Genomic DNA, 19,667 nt, shown 5'->3' on the forward strand with positions numbered 1-19,667 from the left:
GTGTTTTTAAGTAAGGATATTGTTATATTAATAACACAGCAAATTATACAGACACCATTATAGATTACCATTAGTTTGGAAGAACATTTGTCTCTTTATGTCGCCCCACACAGAGAAGGTAAAGCACCCGTAGCACACCTGTAACTCTCACAGACGCCGGTTCAGAGAAAGGAAAAACAGAAAGTCATGCTCGTAATTCACAAAAGATATCATATATCACGGGGGAGAAATAACATGAATAGACATTTTCCACCATTCTGTTTTTGTTTGTCTTTGTCTGAAAATAATAATAATGCAGAACAAATAACGGACTGTAAGGGAGAATCTCAGTCCGTCATCCAGTTGTGTGCACCCCTCTGTGGTTGCCTTTTAATTCTTTTCATTATCTCCGGCCACATTCTCACATGCCCATCCTACAGCTTGGTGCAACCATGGTGTTGGTGTTTTTGTTGTTGTTGTGGTGCACTAACCACCCCATTCTCTCCTCCTCCTCCTCTTCCTCCTCCTCCTCTTCCCGCTATTTGTTTCTTTTTCTTACCCTACTGCTGCCCCCCTTTTCCCTTTTCCCTTCTAGATGATGGTGAATAGAACAACAGAGGTACATCTTCTCTTCTCTTCTCTTCTCTTCTCTTCTCTTCTCTTCTCTTCTCTTCTCTTCTCTTCTCTTCTCTTCTCTTCTCCTCTCCTCTCCTCTCCTCTCCTCTCCTCTCCTCTCCTCTCCTCTCCTCTCATTGTTCACTCATGGTCATCATTACAAAGCCAAAGCCTTCTGTCTGCTGGCATGAATGCTAAATGCTGGCATGAATGCTTTTGCTGCTGACAGCGCCTCACCTGTGTGCCTGTTTTTAAGCCTGCATCGCATTTCAGCTTTGCTTTGTGTGTATGCAGTGGCTTGCTGCTTTGGGACAGTAACATAATAACTAGCAGTAGAATTTCAGTTACCTGCAGTATACGTAGAGCTTTTGAAACCATTTGATTTTTAGGCTGACCTAGTTTTGTTTTTGTTTTTTTGTTTTGTTTTTTTGCTTTTTCCAGTAATGTACTGTAAATTCTGATATAAAAGCAGGGGGCCATGGCAACAAACATCGAGGGGGGTGAAACTACATTTCCACAGCACTAAGTCCATCAGAGCAACAACAGGTCTCATGTTACATTCACCACTTTGTAGTTATGGTTTCAGTTTTTAACAGAAATATCTCTTTCATCCACCTATTAATTTAAAAGTAACATCTTCTTAGAGAAGCTCAGCCTCCTAAAAGGAACAGTTCAGTGGGGCAAAATGTAAATGGATCGTGTAGCTCTGTCAAAACCAGTAACAAACTCCGTCAAACGGCACCTCTAAATCTCACTTATTAGCATGTTATATCTTGTTTGTTTAAGCTGTACAAAAACTTCTTATTTAGCGTATAGACATGAGAGTGCCATCAATCTTCTCATCTAATTTTCTGCAAGAAAACAAAGTAGAAGAACGACCATATTGTAAAAATGGATTTTAAATGATAAAAAGTGAGAAGTGTATGTATTTCTCCTGAGTGCCAGATCCTTCAACCATCACCCTCTAGGTTTTTGTCCTCATTTAGTGGAAATGGTTCAGCACATTTATGCATTTCTCTGCATCATGTGTCATTGACCATTGCTGTATTGCCAGTTAACATGTAAAACAGCAAACATGATGCAAGCTGTGCCGGGTTGCAGTAGTATCTCATTCGAAATAAGATTTCATCTGGTAGCTGTCATGTCTTTGGCAGTTGTATCAATGTCTGTAAAAATAAACTGCAAATTTTGACCTCTCTCTCCCTGACTTTCCTTTCTCCACCCACAGTAGCACCACTTTGTAATGTGATCCTCCTCAAGTTATAATAATATTTGTGACATCTCTCAGCAAGAAAAAGTGCTTTTTTGTGATTGTTTGTGGTGTATACAATTGAATTTTGAATTGAATTTGACTTAATGCTAATTACTGTTACTGTGCTCACAAAGCAGTTTCATCAACTCTCGATAGAACAACTGCTTCATTTTATTTTTGATTTCATGATCAGTGGAATGATTTATGATTCTCACACACACACTTTTTCAGAAGATTGTCAGATTCAGGTCGTTTACAGAGCATCATGTGTTTTTAGGTCGGGTCTCTGAACGGACGGCTTCTTCAAAGCAGCCCATTAAATCTGGATTGACTTTAACTGATGCAAATGCATGCTCACCTGCATGTCTGGTTAATAAACGTGTTTCCTGTCAGCTGAAAGCAAATCACCAAGGAGTGAAAAAACGTAACTGGACACCCAGTAACTGAATTTCCCAGATTCATTAACGGTGCATGGTTTTCATTTGACAGGAGCTTTTTTTTTTTATTACCGTGATTTTATCCAATCCAAACCTGAACAGTGTTTTGTTGTGCTGCACTTTCCCCAAGTATTACACAAGAAAAGTGGAGATGTATACTCAGTGGTCACTTTATTTGGTAGACCTGTAAAATCTAATGCAAACCAGTACAACAGCTCAGCCAGTGACTCTGCCCTTACAAAGAAAATAATCTTAGAAAAGTAAATACGAAATATAATGTAGTCGGGTACAACACCACTGGCAACTGTAACACACAGTTAATCTTACACCTCTCTGAACGTTTTAGCTTAAAGTGAATGAAATAAGCTTTGTAAAGGTTGAATATGTGGCAGAGCTGTTGTACTGGGCTGCATCAGATTGTACAGGTGTACTTAATAAAGTGGCCAAGTGGTGCACCTTTATTGTAAAAGTAAAATCCAGCACTCGATTTATTTTGTAAATTTTTCAAAGCATGCTTATCCTATTCTCAGCCCTGGACTGCTGTGCTCTGTTTAGCCTGCTTTTTGCCATCTGCTGCTGTATGTAATGTCCCATCATGCTTTGCTCATGGCTCATTATGAGACCTTCTTTGCCGCTTTTCCTCTCTCTCTCTAACTGACTCTGTTTTTCTTTCTGTCTACCTGTTTGTCTCTCGTCCCCCTCAGAGTGGGTTCACTCCTCTTCACATTGCAGCTCACTACGGCAACATCAACGTAGCAACGCTCCTGCTGAACAGAGGGGCAGCTGTGGACTTCAAGGCGAGGGTAGGTGCTTCTCTTCAAAGACGACAAACACACACACACACACAGACCTTTTGAAGTGAGTGCCCGTGGGATGATATGTAGGAATCTGTGCTTGTGTGTGTGTGAACGTGCAGGAATCCAATACTGACATATGTAATTCTACAGCTGTGCTTGTCACTCTGGTGGAGGAAACATATGTATGTTGTCTATCAGTGACTTGGCAGTGCCTAACAAACAGATAGTGTGAGGATATCCTGTGTTAAATATATTACTGCTCTCAGTGGGTGGTATGTCTCTGAATCTTCTCTGTGGCTGATGCTTTTCTTTCTCCACAGAACGACATAACACCGCTGCACGTAGCATCCAAACGTGGGAACAGCAACATGGTGCGACTGCTGCTGGAGAGAGGAGCCAAGATAGATGCACGGACCAAGGTTTACATGCATACCCCCACAAATTATTTTGACCCCAAATATGCATTTTTGACTGTTGTAGATATTAAAAGAGGTACTGAATTGATTAAGTGCTGAATTTTCATAAAGCTGGGCTCTTCAAAAGACAGACCATGAAGGGTCGTCTGTAGTGAGGGCTTCAGTGTCGGTGACAGTACTGACACATACTGTTTGTCTTCACAGGACGGTCTGACTCCTCTCCACTGTGGAGCCAGGAGTGGACATGAGCAGGTGGTGGAGATGCTGCTGGACAGAGGAGCTCCAATACTGTCAAAAACCAAGGTGCGCTTTCAACCTGTTTCTCACATCCTGTTCTCACGCCTTCATTTTTTTCAGACAGTGTCTGACAAATGACTTTGACCTCTCAGCTGTAGCAGCCATGTTAACTTGTCACCTTAGATTTACAACAACAATTTCCTCTGTTTTCCCTCCAGAACGGTTTGTCTCCCCTCCACATGGCGACGCAAGGCGACCATCTGAACTGCGTCCAGCTGCTGCTGCACCACGAGGTGCCTGTGGACGACGTGACCAACGACTACCTGACGGCGCTGCACGTGGCTGCCCACTGTGGACACTACAAGGTGGCAAAGGTCATTGTGGACAAGAAGGCCAACCCCAACGCCAAGGCACTGGTGAGGATGGGGAGGATGTATGGGCTTAAAGTAGGGTCAGTAAGATGTTTGTAGATGTAAATCAACTTTTGTAAATTTGAAAATAAATCTGCTAGAGACTGTGAATAAAAAAAGAAGCTTTTGTGGACATCTGTGTACAGATACAAATAAAAAAAAATTATGTAAAACTCAACACTCGAACTTAACTGAAAAGTAACTTTATTTAAACATGAAAACAGCATATAAAACATGAGGTGCATGTTCAAAAGCGACTTTAAATGGGCAAAGTATTGCTGAAGTATAAAACAGCTGAATTTCTGCAGAGGCTGGAATTGAAGCTGCAGTGTTGCTCAAAGTTGTGCCTTGGAATGTTTAAGTGGTGCAATCAGGTCTTGATGATTTCATCTCCCAACTAACCAAGCAGCAATTTCTTCCTTCCTTTCAAGTCTCTCATTTCCTCTCTCCCTCCTTTCTTTTGTTGTCCTCCTTACTTCCCTCAGTATCCCTACTTTTTGTTTGTTTACAACAAAAAGAGAAATTATGGACTTTAACGGAGAAGAAAAGGCGCAGCACAGGAGAGAGAACATGAAAGAAACTGATGAAGGAAGCAGACTAGGAGACAAAAAGAGACATTACAACCGCGGCCACCGTCTTTGGCATTAAGACAGCCATCTCTGTTCTGTAATGGGAGAAGTCTGGGTGTGGTTAGAGCACTGGGACTTTATAGCCAGAGAGAATGAGAAGGAAAAAAAAGGACATGGAGAGGAAAATGAAGTCATAGGATTGAGCCAGAAACCTCAAAGTCAGGAGGGAGGGAGGGGACTGAGTGTACGAGTTGGCGAGAGAAGAGTGAGTCGTAAAGAAAAGTATCTATTTCAGTGCAGCATACTTTTTTATTTTTTTTTATTTTATTTTTTTTTTTACAGCTTACAGTCGAGTCAATTATTTCCACACATGCTTGTCTGGTTTGCATGCAGAGGGGTTGAGAGAAAGAGTGAAAAGGGGGAAGAGGAGGGGGGGGAAGAAAAAAAAAAGGTGCCCCTTTGTACTGTATTTTCCATGTGGAGATCCAGAATTTTCTTCCGCCAGTTCCGCGAGACCCACAAACACACACACCGTTGCACAGGACTGTTTTTATACTTTCGAATGTATTTTATTTTTATGTTTTGTGTGTTTTAGAATGGTTTCACTCCCCTGCACATTGCCTGTAAGAAGAACAGAGTCAAGGTGATGGAGCTACTTCTGAAGCATGGAGCATCCATACAGGCAGTCACTGAGGTATGTGTGCAGAGTGTGTGTGCTCTTCAGTTTTTTACAGTGAACTTGTTATTGTACTCTATGAACTTCTGGGAGCATCACAAGTTTTCTGCCTGTCTGGGTTAAGTTTGTTCTCACAGTGGTGGAAACAGGAGCTGTACTTAAGTATTGTTTAATTTTCTGCTATTTTATGCTAAAACCCGACTACATTTCAGAGGGAAATGTTTGATTCCCCTACATCTATTTGACAGTTTGAGTTACTTTGAAGATCCACATTTCAAACGCTGCACAGAGAAAAACTTACCAAGTAATTTTTGTATATCAGTCTTAAAAGTCGTATTTTCTTAAAACAAGTTTTTAAAAATAAAAAGAACCTGCCATTGTGGTGAGGAAGTGGCTCTATTCAATATTAATGTATCGAGTGACAGGGTTTTCTCGTGGTGATGAAGCTGCAGAGATTTATCACCTGGACCTGCTGCTCTCCTTGGTCATGTGCAGTGAGATGATTTCAGCCTTTTTAAATTGAAGTCACCTGGTTTCATGAATTTTCTAGAACAAGGTGACATTTTTATTTTACTCTAGAGGGAAAATCCCATACACAGTCAGTTTGAATGCAGGACTTTTACATGTAATTATATATTTTCTCATTTTTCTTTTCATAAACACACTTGTATGTGAGCAGAGGATCTAATTCTTTCACTCCTGTTCTCACATACAGTTAAAAATAGCCACAGGTCACGAAGACTGTGGACATTCATACTTACACAGTATTCTTGTGGTTCTGATTCTCCAGTCTGGTCTGACTCCGATCCACGTTGCAGCGTTTATGGGACATGAAAACATCGTCCACCAGCTGATCAACCACGGGGCTTCACCAAACACAAGCAATGTGGTGAGTTCAGGAAGTTTCTGATTTCTCTTTCTGTCTTTGTCTTTTTCTTCTTGTTTTATAAAATGAAAAATGGCAGTACTACATTATACACAGGGAGACGTTCTTTAAAAGATATGTAGGTATGCAGAGAAATTTTGTTTCTGATCAGTACAAGTGGAATAGTCCATCCTCTGTACCTGAGAGACAACATGAGACAGCATTTTCACAGTTTCTCTTCAATAATGTGCAGTTGAAAGCAGCAAAGTGAATGGACCTTGACTTGTCATGGAGCATTTTTACATTCTTGTATTAGTACTCTTACAGTCTCATTACTTTGTGACTTATTGCTGCCCTGCATTATGTTGTACAAAACCCGAGAAGCTCCTTCACAAACTATATGTATCTGTATGTCTATCAACCCTCTTGTACAGGAGCTACACACTCTACGTGTGGCCCTGTTAACTCTTAAATCACATTAAAGGTGTAAGAGAAAATAAAGAGGGAGAAAGAGATAGAAGGGAAGAAGAGCTGAAAGAGAGTAAGCAAACAGAGAGGGGGCAGAGTACTGCACAGTCAACTCTTCAACCCCAAGTATTTGGTCGCCCACGCCGTGTCTGTGGCCAGGTTACCGTAGAAACGGAGCATTATGGGACGTCATTATGGTGAGTTGGGCGTGGAGAGTAAGGGGGTCCCCCTCACTCTCTCTCTCTCTCTCTCTGTACATCTTAACAGAAGATTTTCATGAGGAAGGAGGGCAGAGAAAGGGATTTGGAGAAAGACTAAAAACTTTGGAATAGCTATTAATCCCACCCTTTCTTTTGTGTGTCGGTGTGTGTGTGCGTTGCAGAGAGGGGAGACAGCACTCCACATGGCAGCGAGGGCAGGACAGTCAAATGTGGTCCGTTATCTGGTCCAGAATGGAGCTCGGGTCGATGCCAAGGCCAAGGTAGACCACGTGAGACATTTGACTTCAGACAAAACTCAGTCATACTTCTGATCAGAAAATATACTGAACCCATTCAGTGTGTGTATGTGTGTGTGTGTGTGTGTGTTCATGCATGTTTTCTTGAGACGCTACAGTTTAGTTACTAAATGTGAGCCTGGGTGTGTGTGTTTGGATGTGAGAGTGTGGTTTTGTCTTTGCACATGTCTAATTACTGAGTGATTACAGTGCAGAGTCATTCCTCTTGTTTTCAGTTTGGGGGTTTTGTCTTCTTGTTCTCTTTAGTAAGAAAAAAAAAGGTTTTGGTGGGGATGTTGCCACGACATGTGTTGTTTAGATAGACTGCTATTTTCATCCATTTTAATGCAACCACCATCTGCATTTTTCTTTGTTTTTGAATTGACCTGTTCTGTAAAAAAAAAAAAAAAAAAAAAAAAAAGTGTGAAAACAACGTCCATGTGAAAGAGTCTGCAGCTACCTTCAGGTTCTTGAGTGAATATTGGACTTAGATTCATCAGGCGAACACAAACACCACTCCAAATGAATAACACTGTTGCCACATATGTAAATAAACAACTGTTTGCTAACAACTTCAAGATCTCAACTCAGAAGGTGATGATACTGTATGTCAACGTGTGTTCGCAACCGTTGCCCCCTGGTGGCCAAAAAATAAACGGATACTATAATTGTTGTTTATGTTTGTTTGGTTATTGACATCAGGACGACCAGACTCCGCTACACATCTCAAGCCGTCTTGGCAAACAAGACATTGTCCACCAGCTGCTGGCCAATGGAGCGTACCCAGATGCCACAACCAACTCTGGATACACACCCTTACACTTGGCTGCCAGGGAGGGACACCGAGATGTGGCTTCAGCTCTGCTGGACCAGGGAGCTAGTCTGGGCATTACTACTAAGGTAAATATTAAACTCACACACTCAAGAAAATATATGTTTGTGTTACGTACAAACATAGAGTAGGCAAGCCAGGGGATTACTACTATTGCTCTGGAGTGGTGGTAAAGTAGTAAAAAGCACAATATTAACACATTTAATATGTACATACGTACTGTGTACATCTTAATGTATGAATGCTGAATACGTGTTGTAATATTTTGAATATTTGGAACTACTGAAGTCAAAGGCATTGGGAAACACCAGTTACAGTTGACTGTATGCCACTGGAAGAGTTGTGTCATAACAACGTTTTGGCCAAAATAAAGAGTCAAGAGTCTGAAAACGCTGTTACTAGATGAGTTTTTTGTCCAGGTTTGGCTCCGCTTTTTTTTCTGCATTACTCATTTCAAGACATCAGTGAAAACTGCAGTGGAGCGTTTTATGGCCACAGATTTCCTCAGCACTTGGAGGAAAATCCCCAAACCCTAAATACAGCGTTCAGGGTCATTTTTGCATGACTGGATGGCAAAACAAAGGAGGGAAGAGATTCCGGTTTTCTTTGGCCTTTACATTAAATCACTTGAGGTTCTTTTTAGGGTGCTACCAGCCAGGAGCAAAATTAAATCTTTCTCTGCTAGCAGGTATTCTAGCTTGACTGGATGATGTGTTGATCAGAACATGTGTGTAGAATCATTGTAGTGTTTTGTGAACGATTCAGGGTCCTTGAACTAAGAAGGTAGTCTGGATTCTGTCAAGTCCCACAACAACAACATTAGTCTCTTCTCCGTTTGTGTGCATACACAGATGCACACATACAACACATGCATGTGCAAACACACACAGATCCGTGACCATGTCTGCACAGAGCTCATGTTCAGCCATGGTCACGGATCTGTGTTGCCTCATAGCTGAAGAATCTGATGTAACACACACACACATCCACACCCTGGGCCCATGTTGTGTCTCATCATTTTGGAGTAATCAGTTCTCCATGTTGTCATGACGTAACACTGCAGATTATTCACTTTGAAATGATCAAACACACATGGTTCTGTGGAGCTGCCATGTGTAGAAAAGAAGCCATGGGAGAAGTGTAACTAACTATTAATCATCGAGCGACTCAGATAAGATTTCGTGTTAAATTTGGTTTAATGTTCTTCTCTGTTGTTGTGTGTCTCTCCAGAAGGGCTTCACTCCTTTGCATGTTGCGGCAAAGTACGGCAAGATGGAGGTGGCCAGCCTGCTGCTGCAGAAAAACGCTCAGCCCGATGCTGCTGGGAAGGTAATGCATGTTTAAGCAACGGCGTGTGCCTGGGAGAGAAAGGCTGTTTAAGACAGAGAGAGAGAGAGAGAGTGTGTGTGAGCTCCCACATAAATACACAGAGAAATTGTTTATACATTTGTTTTATACGGCCAAAGCTTTCACAGTACTCTCTTTATCACCCCTGCTCATACTGCACTCTACTGTATGTGTATCACCATCTAACAATGCTCGTGTGTGTCTGTGTGTGTGTTCAGAGTGGACTAACTCCACTGCATGTGGCAGCACACTATGATAACCAGAAGGTGGCGCTGCTCCTGCTGAACCAGGGGGCCTCGCCGCTTGCTGCTGCAAAGGTAAGAGTCAGTCTGTGTGTGTGTGTGTGTGTGTGTGTGTGTGTGTGTGTGTGTGTGTGTGTGTGTGTGTGTGTGTGTGTGTGTGTGTGTGTGTGTGTGTGTGTGTGTGTTGAAGGAAGTGAAATTGAATGTTCCTTAATGCACTGATGCACCAAAGTCTCTCTGTTTGGCTCGGGGTGAAAGCAGGCTGACCTAGTTTCAGTCACCCTTATGAAATTACTCTGTGTTCTATAGTGAAGTGATGCATTGTGATCAGCCGGTCCAACAGCATCTATCCTGAAACCAGCAAGGCTCCATTAACTTTTTCTTAATATTTAATTTAATATTTTCAATATTTAATAACCAAGTTCTTTTTTTCCACAGAACAATTTGGGTGTCTTTTTAATCAATTATCTGGACATGAACTGTAAAACCATGAATCTCTTAAGTGCTTAAAATGTTCTACACCCCTTAATGATCCACATTTTAAGAAGACAAAGACAAGCTGAATGAATTGGAGAACAAGTTTCATTTTGTTTAAATTTAAAGTAATTGAAAATTTGATTCAGAACACATCTTCTCTGTTTCTGTGAACCCAGAACGGTTACACGCCGCTCCACATTGCAGCTAAGAAGAATCAGATGGAGATAACCACCACGTTACTGGAGTACGGAGCCTCCACCAACACGGTAACACGCCAGGGAATCACTCCTCTGCACCTCGCAGCACAGGAGGGCAACGTGGACATAGTGACGCTGCTGCTGGCTCGAGACGCTCCTGTTAACATGGGCAACAAGGTACAAGATCCTTGTGTGGAAACTGCCACCTGCAGATGTTTGTCTCTGACGTGGTACTTAGCATGAAAATAATATTTGCTGTGTGTTTGTGTGTGTAATATTTAGAGGGCAGGGCCTTCATTTAACTTTAAACATTTAAATTACAGTGTTTTATTTATCCAAGACCCTGTTATTTTGTCTGTTATTTCTTTTGGCATTCAGTTTTTAATGTTTTCTGTCTCTTGTGATGCGTCACCATAATGCACAAACCTGTCATCTTGCTCTAAACAATCTGCCTTTCTTTCCCTCTCGATTATATTGTCTTCTGTTAAGCACCTTTTTATACCTTTGTCTATTTTTGTATTTGACTGTCTCTCCGTCTTCGTCTGTGTCCTTAGTCTGGTCTGACTCCGCTCCACCTGGCTGCCCAGGAGGATAAAGTCAACGTTGCTGAGGTCTTAGTCAACCATGGAGCTACCGTAGACCCTGAGACCAAGGTAACGATATCAGCATCTTTTTTAGAGCTGAAGCGGTTCATTTAAATCGTTTATCAGGCACAAATCCCAAATATTCATTGGATCCAACTTCTCAAATGTGAGGATTTGCCCCTTTCTCTGTTTTATATTGTTGTAAATGTAGTATCTTTGGGTTTTGTACTGTCGGTCGAACAAACAAGCAATCTGAAGACGCCACCCGGGCGTTGGGTCAGTCCCAATACCCGCGTCGTGAAGTGCCTATTTGTGTGGTGTATTTCTGGTAACTGTCACAGTCCCCAAGTGGGAACATTTATCAGAGCTCACAGCAACACACTTGATCACTCACACAAATACAAATACTGTGCACAGCACAATCCAGCTCAGATGATTTGTTTGAACAAATGAGTCGGATCAAGCACACACAGCTGAGAGGAGTAATGCAATTAATAAAGCAATTAAATCAAGTTATCTAACAGCACATATTGTAGATTTACATGGATGGATGGATCATATTTCTCAGAATCTCTGATAAAAGGATGTGATTTTTAAATATTTAGCTTGACAATGTCAGATATGTGACATTATTCCAGCAAAAAGAGCCATTAATATTACGTGATAACCATCTGTGGAGCTTCTGTGTAGTGTTCTGACATGAATAATTATACCGTGCATTGACAACATAACACCATATCCATTAAATGTGGGTTTAATTACATCGAACATTTGTGTGTCATCAGCTGGGATACACTCCTCTTCATGTGGCCTGCCACTATGGCAACGTGAAGATGGTGAACTTCCTGCTGAAGAATCAGGCAAAGGTCAACGCTAAGACCAAGGTAACATTATAATAACGTGTGAGTGTGTGTGTATATATGTATATATTAATTCCCAGTTTGAGAAACTACATGTTTTCAGACAGTGTATATTCACTCTGTGTCACTGACTGTGAGTCAGCGAGTGTAGCATAAATGTGTATTTGTTGCTTGTTTTCTGTGTAATTGTGTTTTCAGACTCTAACCTTTGTCTCTCAACCTCCTCTGCAGAACGGTTACACCCCTCTCCATCAGGCTGCACAGCAGGGACACACACACATCATCAACTTGCTGCTACATCATGGAGCATCGCCCAACGAACTCACCGCTGTTAGTACACATACGCTGTACTCTGCTCTTTTATTGATTGTAATCTTTTCTCTTTCTCACCCTGAGAAGAAGAAAAGGTTTAATTTCCTGATAGTGTTTAAAAAAAAAAAGACTCACCTTCATTACCTTTTTTTCTTGTCCAGAATGGGAATAGTGCCCTGTCCATTGCCAGGAGGCTCGGCTACATCTCTGTAGTTGACACACTCAAAGTGGTCACAGAGGAAACTCTGACCACTCAGGTGCGTATTTCTTTCCTGAACCACGTCCTGTCCCCTAGTTTATTTACGTATGTGACAAGTCTTAAATACGCTGATACTGAACACATCAGTAAAAGGTTCACAGACCGTCTGTGAAATCTGGTTTTCCAGGTCAGCATCCACTTGTAGTGAGGACAGCATTATTCATCTTTTTTATGGTTTCGTTTGGGTGCTCACAGGACTTTGATAAGGTTGGAGAATGATTGTGGTCTGGTTTAATTCAGACAAAGTTCCCAGTGACATCTGACCCAATGTGTTTATTTACATTTAACCAAAACCACAATCTTTCCCTAACCTTATCAAAAGTGTTTTTACTGCCTGAACCTAACAACAGACTGGACTGTGGATGTGATCCATGGTCTCTGGTGTGACAGTCATGTGCTTTGTAATTCCTGCCATCCAGCCCAACCACCTCCTGGCGTCTGCGCCGCCATTGATAAATGTAGTGCTTCATTCATGAAAAAAAAACCCATTTCTTTACGTAACCAACCCACAGTTACATTTCCTCCAGCTGAATAAATAAATGGCCAAAAGTACCTTCCATAAATTCACATATTTTAAGTGTGAAGACTCTCAGTCAACCAGGTCATGGTCATCCAACAAAAGCTGAACCAAGGGCAGTTGGACTTTGCTGTAGACACCTGAAGACTCTCTTAGGTGAAATGTCTTCTACAACCAGGTCCAAGCAGCCAAGTTGCCCTCGATTCAACTTTTCTTGGTTTATATTTTATTATTACATTAATATATCCCCCCGTTCTCGTCTTAATTTGCCGTTGATGCTGTTTACTGCTAATGGAGCTCAGCACTTCCTCTTTTTCTCTGTAAATGGGTTATATACATGTTATTTGAGCCTCAGCGTCTGATTAACAGCTTGTCTCTGTTCAACAGACTGTGACAGAGAAGCACAAGATGAATGTTCCAGAGACCATGAACGAGGTGCTGGACATGTCCGATGACGAAGGTGAGGCTTCACTTTACAGCTTTATATTACAGGTTATTAATGTGTAAATCTGTATCACTTTATATCCATCAGAACAGATCTCCCTCATATGACCTGACCTCAGTCACAAAATCCTGGAGAAAGAGCCAAAATCAGTAAAATCTCAGGTTGAGTCACATTTGGCGTTTATGCTGATCCCAGTGCTCGACTCCCTGTTGCCAAATTTTCCCTTTGTTGTCAAGGAAACAGCTGTTTTGTTTTTGCTTCTGAGTAATTCAGGTAAAAAAGCCAAAATGTTTTTTTTTCCATCCTTATTTTATTTCATCATTTAATAATTTAGTTCCATCCTTTATTTCCAGAGCCACTGAAAGACTTCCAGTGTAGCAGTAATATAAAGACGTGGTTCTGAGTTAATCTCTTTGACGTTTTCAGTTCTTTCTTTGCCTATGATTTTGTTATAAATATGATTTTCCATCTTTTTTGGTTTCCTTTTTTCTCTGACTCTCTCCTCCATCCCAATCACACAGTCCATAAAGCCAATGTCCCCGAAATGATCACAGAGGACTATTTATCTGATGTGGAAGAAGGTATTTTTCATTTTCCCTTATTGTTTTATTCTTTAAGTCCTCACTCTCTCTGCATGTCGGTCGTTTGTTCTTAACGTTCTCAGTCTCTGGTTTCTCATTCACTTTTCAATTAACCTTATATTAGTGCTGTCACAAGTTATATGTACTTTATTTAACTGAAAGTAGTAAAGCACCATGGGAGCTTTTAAATTGTGGCCTTTTCTCTTCTTCTCTTTCTCTTCTGTATTTGTTCATGGTACATGTACTGTACTGCACATGTACTGTACTGCACATGTGCGACACACCATACTGATCTGCTTTCAGATGCTGCTTCCCCCTTCGACTCTCTCATGCTGTGTTGCTGTAAAGCCTCCAGTATTTTCATGCATCAAAATGCAGGGTATATGCCTTTCTGCTGGTTGCCATGCCAACTGTCTGCATATGGCGTTTGTGGAGTGTGTAACAGATTTCTTTTCACACCATGGAGAGTAGGCTGCACACACACACACACTTGATCCTTTGTCTTCGGAGGCCTGTTGGTGACGCTTCTATTGTAGTTTCACACATTTGGGCCAAAGCAAACATGGTGTCAGCTGCTGGTGTGTGTGTGTGTGTGTGTGTTTTCTCCTAGTCTGGCTGAAAAGTGGCTGAATTTGAACTTTTCACTGACTGTCCGTAATGAGATGCAGACTGTGGAAGGGGAAAACCTAGGAATTGATATATTGAGATTTCCAATCAATAGTTTGTTTCATTTTTACTCGGCTCATCCTGCCCTCCGGTGTTTTTGCTGAACAGTCTGCATTGATGGTAAAGAATGGCAGGCTTTCTTTTTTAGGTTGTCACATGCTTCCTGCTGTCTGCAGTTGCCAGTTTTTGTAGCTGCTAAAGGTCAGCAGCCTGCAGAAATCAGATGTGTGGACAGATATCATAAGATAACCAGGCGTGCCATAATTTCTAATGGTCAGAGCTGCAATTTATATTTAATACAGTATATATGCAATATAATGTAACACCAGTTTCTAAAGAGTAGGTTAGAGACAGGTCGATAATTATTAAAAGACCCTAGATGAAGTTTGGTTTTGTAAATAGCAGTTTAACCACAGCAGTTTTAAAGCTCAAGGGGACGATGCCAGATGTAACTGATAGATTAACATTATATAGGATTGTAGGTCCCACAACTGTCCAGAGTTCTTTGGAAATTTTAGTTGGAATAAGGGGGAAGAGGCAAGTTGAAGGTTTCGAAGCCAACTGCAACTTAGAGCATGATTCCAGAGATATAGTCTCAAAAACTGTTAAAGAGAAGAAAGCACTATCCCACAAGACACAATCAGATCAGACACTACAGTATGCAAACATCAAGCTGCATGATTTCAAAAATATCCCAAAGGGTGAATCCAGACTGCAAATATCATAAAACAGATGGTTGAAGGTGTTTTTCTGCTTTGTTTAAACAGAGATGGATGATGAAAATATCTGCATCATCTATTCGTGTAAGTGAAAAAAAGTGGTGATCTCACTACAACTAACTCAAGTAACTGGTGCTGAAGTGGTGCAGCTGAACTGATGGAACTAAACTCTGTGTGTGTGTGATTTTTTTATTGAAATATATGTATATTCATGTGTTTGTTTGCCCTCACTCTGAAGTTATGTTGTAGAGCTTTAGTAGAGTGTCCATCTTTAATTTCTGATCTAAAAATACTTCACTTGTAACTCTAGGCACACAAACACACACGGTCACACACAAGCTCACATACCAGCTGAGTAACAGCAATGATTAACGTCTCTAATAACACACACACACACACACAGTCCATGATCTAAATCTACACCAGCCACAAACCCTGTGAAGCCTTTTGTAATCTGCTGTGGTCATTCCAAAGAGTTTTTCCAGAGATGTAAAGTTAATTAATTTGTGGTCTGTATGGATATGAAATCTGAATCACGAGATAACTTCAGTATTTATAATGCAATAACATAGTTACTATATGTTGGCTTTCATTTGAGTAAAGTTTTCTGTTTGCTCCAATAATCGGTGTAGTGCTGAATCATCTGTTTCCAGTGTGGCTTTTAGGAGATGATCCAAAATCTGTCTTATGTTTACATCCTTGGCCCTTCATGCTGGTCTTTGGTTTCTGCGTTTCATATTCTAAATATAGAAAAACTGGAAGCAGCACCGTTAGTAAGAAGGCAGATGCCTCATTTGTCAAGCTGGTCAATACACGTTAACTACAATAATCTTACATTGATGGTTTTACGTTTGGACTTAAGTCGAAAATCCAGGAAAACTAAGAAATCGTTACAACAGCAGCTGTGTAAGAGAACACTTTTAATACAGCTTTGGACAGAATATGTTTACATGATGTGTTGTGTTAATCATCAGTATTCAGACCTGAAAAACTCAAATCAATGAATTTCAATTTCCTTACAAGAACTTTAGTCTTAGCTTGATTCTTGAGGCCCAGCTGCAGTTTTAAATAAGAACTCCACTGATTTTACACATTAAAGTCCGTTTACAGTCTTAGAGATCATTGCTGCATGTGTGAAAACGTTGTATAAAGCCTTTTGTGGCTCCAGGAGGAGCTGCACAAACTCTGATAAATGTCCTCGTGATGTCTCTTGAGCCAGTGTATAATGTCAAGATAAAATACTATGAATGCATAGTATATGCATATGTGGAAGACAATAGTGAAAGTTGTAATAGTGATAGTTGTAAGGAGGACGAAGTGATGGGTGTGCGTTTTGACGGCAAAGAATTTGTGCTATTTAGTAGATGAAGAGACAAATGAGCAGACAGACAGGTAGAGCAAGGAGAAGGTAGAAAGAAAAAAGGAAAAAGAAAAAGAGAGAAAATGTATAAACAGCCCAGTGTACAAACCACAAACTGTAAATTTGCAAGATCAAGAAATAAAAGTTAAGGAGAGCAGTGAGGACACATAGTATACTGTGTGTGTGTGTGCTCCTATAGACGCTGCATTGGTTGAGTTTAGATGTTAGACAACTTGCTCTGAGTCACACACCCACTTACTATTTCTGTCCTGCAGCGAGATCTAGGTGTCTGTTCAGAAACACACACACACACACACACACACACTAATCCGAGAGCAGGGTGGTAGGCGGGAGAAAGCTGATCTGTTTGTGTGAGCGCCGGGCTGTGAAAGAGAGATAGACAGTGTGTGCAGGAGAGAGCAACAGAGAGTTGAAGGGAGGTTACAAGTCAAAGAAAAGTTAGTTCAGGGTGAAATCCCTCAAACTGGACGGCCGGCTGGATGAAGTGCTTTAAAGCAGGAGGTGAGTTGTGGCTCGCTCAGGAGGGGGTTCGCTTTTTTTTTTTTTTTTTTTTTGCTGTGAGATGGGATCCCAGAGAATGGGCTGGAATGACGCCAGATGGGGTCGGTAACGCGCGCGTGTGTGTGTGTGAATATGTGTGTGTGAGAGAGAAAGTTTCGGGGGGGAGGGGTGCTGTAGCAGCAGGGGGTAGGGGGACAGGGAGGGTGGAGTGGTGTTAGGGTCTCCGGTGCTTTGTGGCTGCTGGAATGCCTTCCTTTTCTTTCCCTTCGTATCCCCGCCTGCGTGCACTTGCTCCCCTCTCCCTTTTTTTTTTTTTTTTTTTTTTTTAACTCCTCCCTTCTCTCTTTCAACTCTTCGGTCACCGGTTCATCAGTAGGCTAGGATCTACAGTACATCTGAGGGAGAATAACATGCTGCTAACTGTGTTCCTGCTAGGCCTTTGACGTATGTTTCTCTTTAACTCTTTAACTGCTTGTTTTGTGGCTTGAATGATGTGTTTGCTGAGATGACGCTGAGCTCCGCTGTGCTGAAGGTGTTTTTATCCATCTTAACTGGGAACATTGTCCTGTGGTCAGTGAAACCTGCTCAAAAGCTACATTAGCTTTACTGTATTTATATACAAAACTTTTAAACTGCTGTTATTGTGATTAATATAATATCACTAAATTAACCTGACATAGGAATTTATTGACAGCAGCACTGTTTGTTGTTTGCAAGCTTTACTGGATGCAGTTGGCATGTTTTGTCATCGGGGGACGAGGACAAAAAGGGACAGCAAGACTTTTGTTTGTGTGTGTTTGTTGGACCAAAGCTGAACTGGAAAACAGCCTCTGGGCAGTGGCTGCATTGATCTGTCCGTCTAAAAGAGCTGCTCTGTAATGGTCTGCATGGACAACACAAAGAAGAAACACTCACTGGAGTCATTCATAGAATTTACCACTTTTACACGAGGCCTTAAAGCCAGTTTGTCTCTGCTAAGTTTTGAGGATCTCAGGTGAAGCATGATAAGTGTTGCTGCTCAAGCAAATCCGCTCAGTAGTTATTCTCATTCACTCTCTGAACACATGGTTTCCTCAGCTGCAAGTTTTGGTGACAGACCCTGGACTGACAACTCGTACTTTTCTTTCTGTAACATTTCTGCATCCACGTGTGTTTCAAACCCCCAGGTGACGATGCAATGACGGGGGACACAGACAAATACTTGGCCCCCCAGGACCTGCGGGAGCTGGGGGACGACTCGCTCCCTCAGGAGGGCTACATGGGCTTCAGCGTCGGTGCACGGTCACAGAGGTAAGACACCCTATGACACACCACAGTCCATAATCAATGTTATGACTATTTAAAAGTTTGTTAATGTACATAAATTTCAAATTCACATAGTTTAGTGAAGTGTGACCTGCAGATTTGTGCTGCTGACCAAAAGCAAACTGTCATGCCAAAGCCAAAGAGTCTTAAAAAAAAAAAAGCTGTCGTAGCCGTGCTGTACCATCAACTTTTTAGGCCTCTCATTATTCTGTCTTCCAATCAAACACACACACACACACACTTTTCCCTCACCAGTGGTGGGTCATAGGTCTCCCTCTGTAGCTCTTGAACTTTTTGCTCACAAGAAAATATTTACAGTTGTGCAACACGTTGAAGAGGGGAGGGGTCATTGAATATCTGAGCGGTGACACACATGGACATTGAGCCACAGGAAATTAGAAACATGTTCGATTGCATGGCCTTGAGCACTGGGTTGGATCAACACACACTGTTTGAGTGAAATGGCATGTGTGTGTGTGTGGGGGGGGGGGGGGGGGGGGGGGGGGGGGTTTAACGAGTTTCTGGTCCTCTGCAGGAAGTGATTAATCTACAAAACATCACAAACTGACCATCTTTATCCATGTTTTTACTGATCAGTTAGCGAGAAAATAGTAAAGTTTGCTCTTTGTTTTCTCAGTGATTATTTAAAAAAAAAAAGATTCTTTGCATCAGCAATATCCCTGTTAACATTATGAAATACATAGGAGTTGTGTGGTGGGAGGAGCTGCAGGCTGTGGAAAAATGGCAGTTTATGGTTATAAATTGGGCGTACGCTCCAAGTTTCAGTCAGACAGCGAGCTGTGAGGATGTCAGGCAGGACAACAGTCAGTCGGTCAGTTGGTCAGTCGGTCAGTCGGCAGCATCTGCCATCACTCTACCAACCTGCATCTCTGCTTTGGCTTTTCTCCTCTCTGCATCTCTCTGTCCACTCCTGTTTGTTCATGATCTTTTATTCTCTCCTCATGTCCTTTCCTAATGTTAGTCCCAAGGTCAGGTAAGGCTGAAGGCATGAAGAGGCCTCCCTACACCTCCCTACCTACCACCGCCCCACCCCACCCATCTCGCACCCTTCCCTCCCCTTACACCACCTACACCCCCCAGACCCCAGTCGCTATCAATATCATGACTTTGTGGTCCAATGTAATACATATTTAGTGTGTATGTTTGACTACTAACTTTATGATTTTGAGCAGTTTTAATGTTTAACCCTGTTGTATGTTAACAT

At 41.6% G+C, this 19,667-nt stretch overlaps 1 protein-coding gene across 5 annotated transcripts in view; it reads left to right on the forward strand.

Moving 5' to 3' along the window:
- Nucleotides 1–19,667, forward strand: part of LOC121201164 (ankyrin-3-like) — an 82,353-nt gene that overhangs the window by 28,957 nt on the left and 33,729 nt on the right. For 2 of the 5 annotated variants that reach the window (XM_041066847.1, XM_041066850.1), the window contains exons 7-24: nt 2,988–3,086; nt 3,401–3,499; nt 3,701–3,799; nt 3,952–4,149; nt 5,308–5,406; nt 6,179–6,277; nt 7,104–7,202; nt 7,920–8,117; nt 9,280–9,378; nt 9,615–9,713; nt 10,292–10,489; nt 10,867–10,965; nt 11,682–11,780; nt 11,988–12,086; nt 12,230–12,325; nt 13,232–13,304; nt 13,811–13,870; nt 18,304–18,427. In XM_041066847.1, coding sequence (XP_040922781.1) covers nt 2,988–3,086; nt 3,401–3,499; nt 3,701–3,799; nt 3,952–4,149; nt 5,308–5,406; nt 6,179–6,277; nt 7,104–7,202; nt 7,920–8,117; nt 9,280–9,378; nt 9,615–9,713; nt 10,292–10,489; nt 10,867–10,965; nt 11,682–11,780; nt 11,988–12,086; nt 12,230–12,325; nt 13,232–13,304; nt 13,811–13,870; nt 18,304–18,427 — 2,036 coding nt within the window. Of the gene's footprint in view, nt 1–574; nt 599–2,987; nt 3,087–3,400; nt 3,500–3,700; nt 3,800–3,951; nt 4,150–5,307; nt 5,407–6,178; nt 6,278–7,103; nt 7,203–7,919; nt 8,118–9,279; nt 9,379–9,614; nt 9,714–10,291; nt 10,490–10,866; nt 10,966–11,681; nt 11,781–11,987; nt 12,087–12,229; nt 12,326–13,231; nt 13,305–13,810; nt 13,871–15,303; nt 15,340–18,303; nt 18,428–19,424; nt 19,437–19,667 lie in introns of all 5 variants that reach the window. The other 3 variants (XM_041066845.1, XM_041066846.1, XM_041066849.1) reach the window with 3 other exon arrangements.

The sequence above is a fragment of the Toxotes jaculatrix genome, chromosome 21 (assembly GCF_017976425.1).
Source record: "Toxotes jaculatrix isolate fToxJac2 chromosome 21, fToxJac2.pri, whole genome shotgun sequence".
Taxonomy (NCBI): Eukaryota; Metazoa; Chordata; class Actinopteri; family Toxotidae; genus Toxotes; species Toxotes jaculatrix.